Source organism: Hibiscus syriacus, unplaced genomic scaffold (genome assembly GCF_006381635.1).
Source record: "Hibiscus syriacus cultivar Baekdansim isolate YM2019G1 unplaced genomic scaffold, ASM638163v2 tig00117016_pilon, whole genome shotgun sequence".
Lineage (NCBI taxonomy): Eukaryota > Viridiplantae > Streptophyta > Magnoliopsida > Malvales > Malvaceae > Hibiscus > Hibiscus syriacus.
Window position 1 is genome coordinate 4,225,716 of NW_024063525.1, and position 2,130 is coordinate 4,227,845.

Below are 2,130 nucleotides of genomic sequence, written 5' to 3' on the forward strand. Positions count from 1 at the left end.
ACTATGTAATTACAGTGATAACCTATACAACAATAGAAAAGCAAAGTTAAAACGCTCCCCTAATTTTAGTAACAATTATGAAAATATTCAAATAAAAAATAGCCTATAAATGTAAAAAAAAATTCTCCCAATCCGAATTTTAAATTTTTAGGAAAAAAAACATTTGATTTCTTAAAAAAGATTATATGTGTGACACGTAATTACCACGGACCATCGACCATGGATCAACTGACGACAGCGTAATTACTATGACCACATATTGATCAATAACGGTAACACACGTAATTACTATTACCACATGTTGATCAATAGCGGTAACGACATGTGCGTGCGAGGGACATATCCACTAACACTCAACTCAACAAAGAAGGGAGAAATAGATAATATACAAATCATCATCACTCTTTTTACCTTTCTTATGTGAGATAAACTTTATACTTTTTAACATTTGTGATATGAGTCCATCTTTTAAATTATTTCATTAAAAGATTTTCTTAATAAGATATGTAGAATGTACTTACACATCTTACATAATTACTTCATAAGAACATAAAAACTACTAATTCCCGGTTTGAATTAAAGATATCGAACCCTTAAAAAATAAAAGTAAAAAAATCACAATTATAGTGTAATAAACTGACAACAATAAAACAATATATATGACACTATTTAGAGGTGGATTTGTAATGACTAGAATCAAATGACCGAGAACGCAAAGAAAAATCTCCAACTCCGCCACCATGATTGTTACCTAAGTTGAGCTGATGACCCGACGTTTGAATGGGAAAAACAACAGGTTGTGAAATCGACGGTGAAGAAGAAGACAAGGATGACGCTTGTGCATGAGAACCTACCGAAGAAAAACCTGACCAAACTATTTGGTCGTATGGATACATGGGCTGGTTTTGCTGCTGTCGTCTTGGAAAATCATTGTTGAAAGAACTCAAGAAAAGTTGAGAATAGTCCTGATATCCGCCGGCAACTTGAGGATTTGGGACCATGTGATGAGACCGAGAGTGAACAATCGGGTCCGTTGACGTTGGAACGGAGAAATTTGTATGATTGGGTGGAGGTGTTCTGAGTTTGACGTTTTCAGGGAAGTTGAGTTTGGCTTTGTTACCTCTGAAGCGAAAGGCGGCTTCATCGTAGGCTCTGGCTGCGTCCTCGGCGGTGTTGAATGTGCCTAACCAAACTCTAGCTGCTTTAATAGGGTCGCGTATCTGAGCTGCCCATTTGCCCCATGGCCTCTGTCTCACTCCCCTGTATCTTCTCCTCGGTTCTTCCCTGTAGTTCTCGTTGCTGTTGTATTCGTATGTTGGGACCAATTGTGCTGCCATGTTGGAAGACGACACTCCACGTGCGAAGTTGCCAAACTGCGTAGAAATTTTAGTTACAGACTCAACCGCCATCCCTCCGCCGCAGCCGGTAACGCCACCTTCCAGTTCTTCCCTTCCTCTCTTTTGCCCTATATTACTTGAACCAAAGCCATCCGAGTTTTCATTTCCTGAATTCTCCTCATCATCTGCAGGTACATCGCCTGCAACAACATGAGTCAAAGCTGAAACCATAGCCGACATCTCCCTTTCTCGACGAACATCTGACAACATCAATGGCGCCTCCTCTTCCGCAGGCGGCGGCAATGAACCTTCTTCTCCCATCATCACCAACTGACGCATCGAAAATCCTTGATTTTCTTGGTCGACGACAACCGCTCCCCTGCTATTCTCACCGAGTACTCTGCCTTTTCTTGTTCGCCACCTTTATTATCATATCACACAAAAAAGAATATAATTATTATACAGTAGTTTGCAAAAACTTTATTTTAGAACTCAAACAAGTTTTTTTCTTCTTCAACCCAATGAAAACAGAGACATATAAAGGATATACGAGAAAGTGTGTCGGACACCCGACAGCCGCGTCCATAAACAAAGAACAATTGGTTAAATATGAAAGCTTCTTCTTTTAGCAGTCTGGATAATTTATAAAGTTTAAAAATAGTAATTAAAGTATTTTAAAATTATTTTTCTAGATATTAGATTTTCAACCCACAAGTTTGTTGGGTGAAAAAAAAGAAAGTTGTTTAATTTCGATGGGATAATAGATTGGGCATTTTATTATATATTTGTAAAA

At 38.2% G+C, this 2,130-nt stretch overlaps 1 protein-coding gene across 1 annotated transcript; it reads right to left on the bottom strand.

Moving 5' to 3' along the window:
- Positions 1 to 636: 636 nt before the first annotated feature.
- Positions 637 to 1,780, bottom strand: LOC120195544 (ethylene-responsive transcription factor ERF110-like). Its single transcript, XM_039197540.1, has 2 exons — positions 1,706 to 1,780; positions 637 to 1,675 (listed from the first exon to the last, which is right to left on the bottom strand). The coding sequence occupies exon 2, from the start codon at positions 1,659 to 1,661 to the stop codon at positions 666 to 668; it is 996 nt and encodes a 331-aa protein (XP_039053471.1). The 5' UTR covers positions 1,662 to 1,675; positions 1,706 to 1,780; the 3' UTR covers positions 637 to 665.
- Between the last annotated feature and the right edge of the window lie 350 nt (positions 1,781 to 2,130).

What these genes read in the sequence shown, in the direction of transcription:
- LOC120195544 (XM_039197540.1), bottom strand. Translation starts at nt 1,661, where the DNA reads ATGATGGGAGAAGAAGGTTCATTGCCGCCGCCTGCGGAAGAGGAGGCG.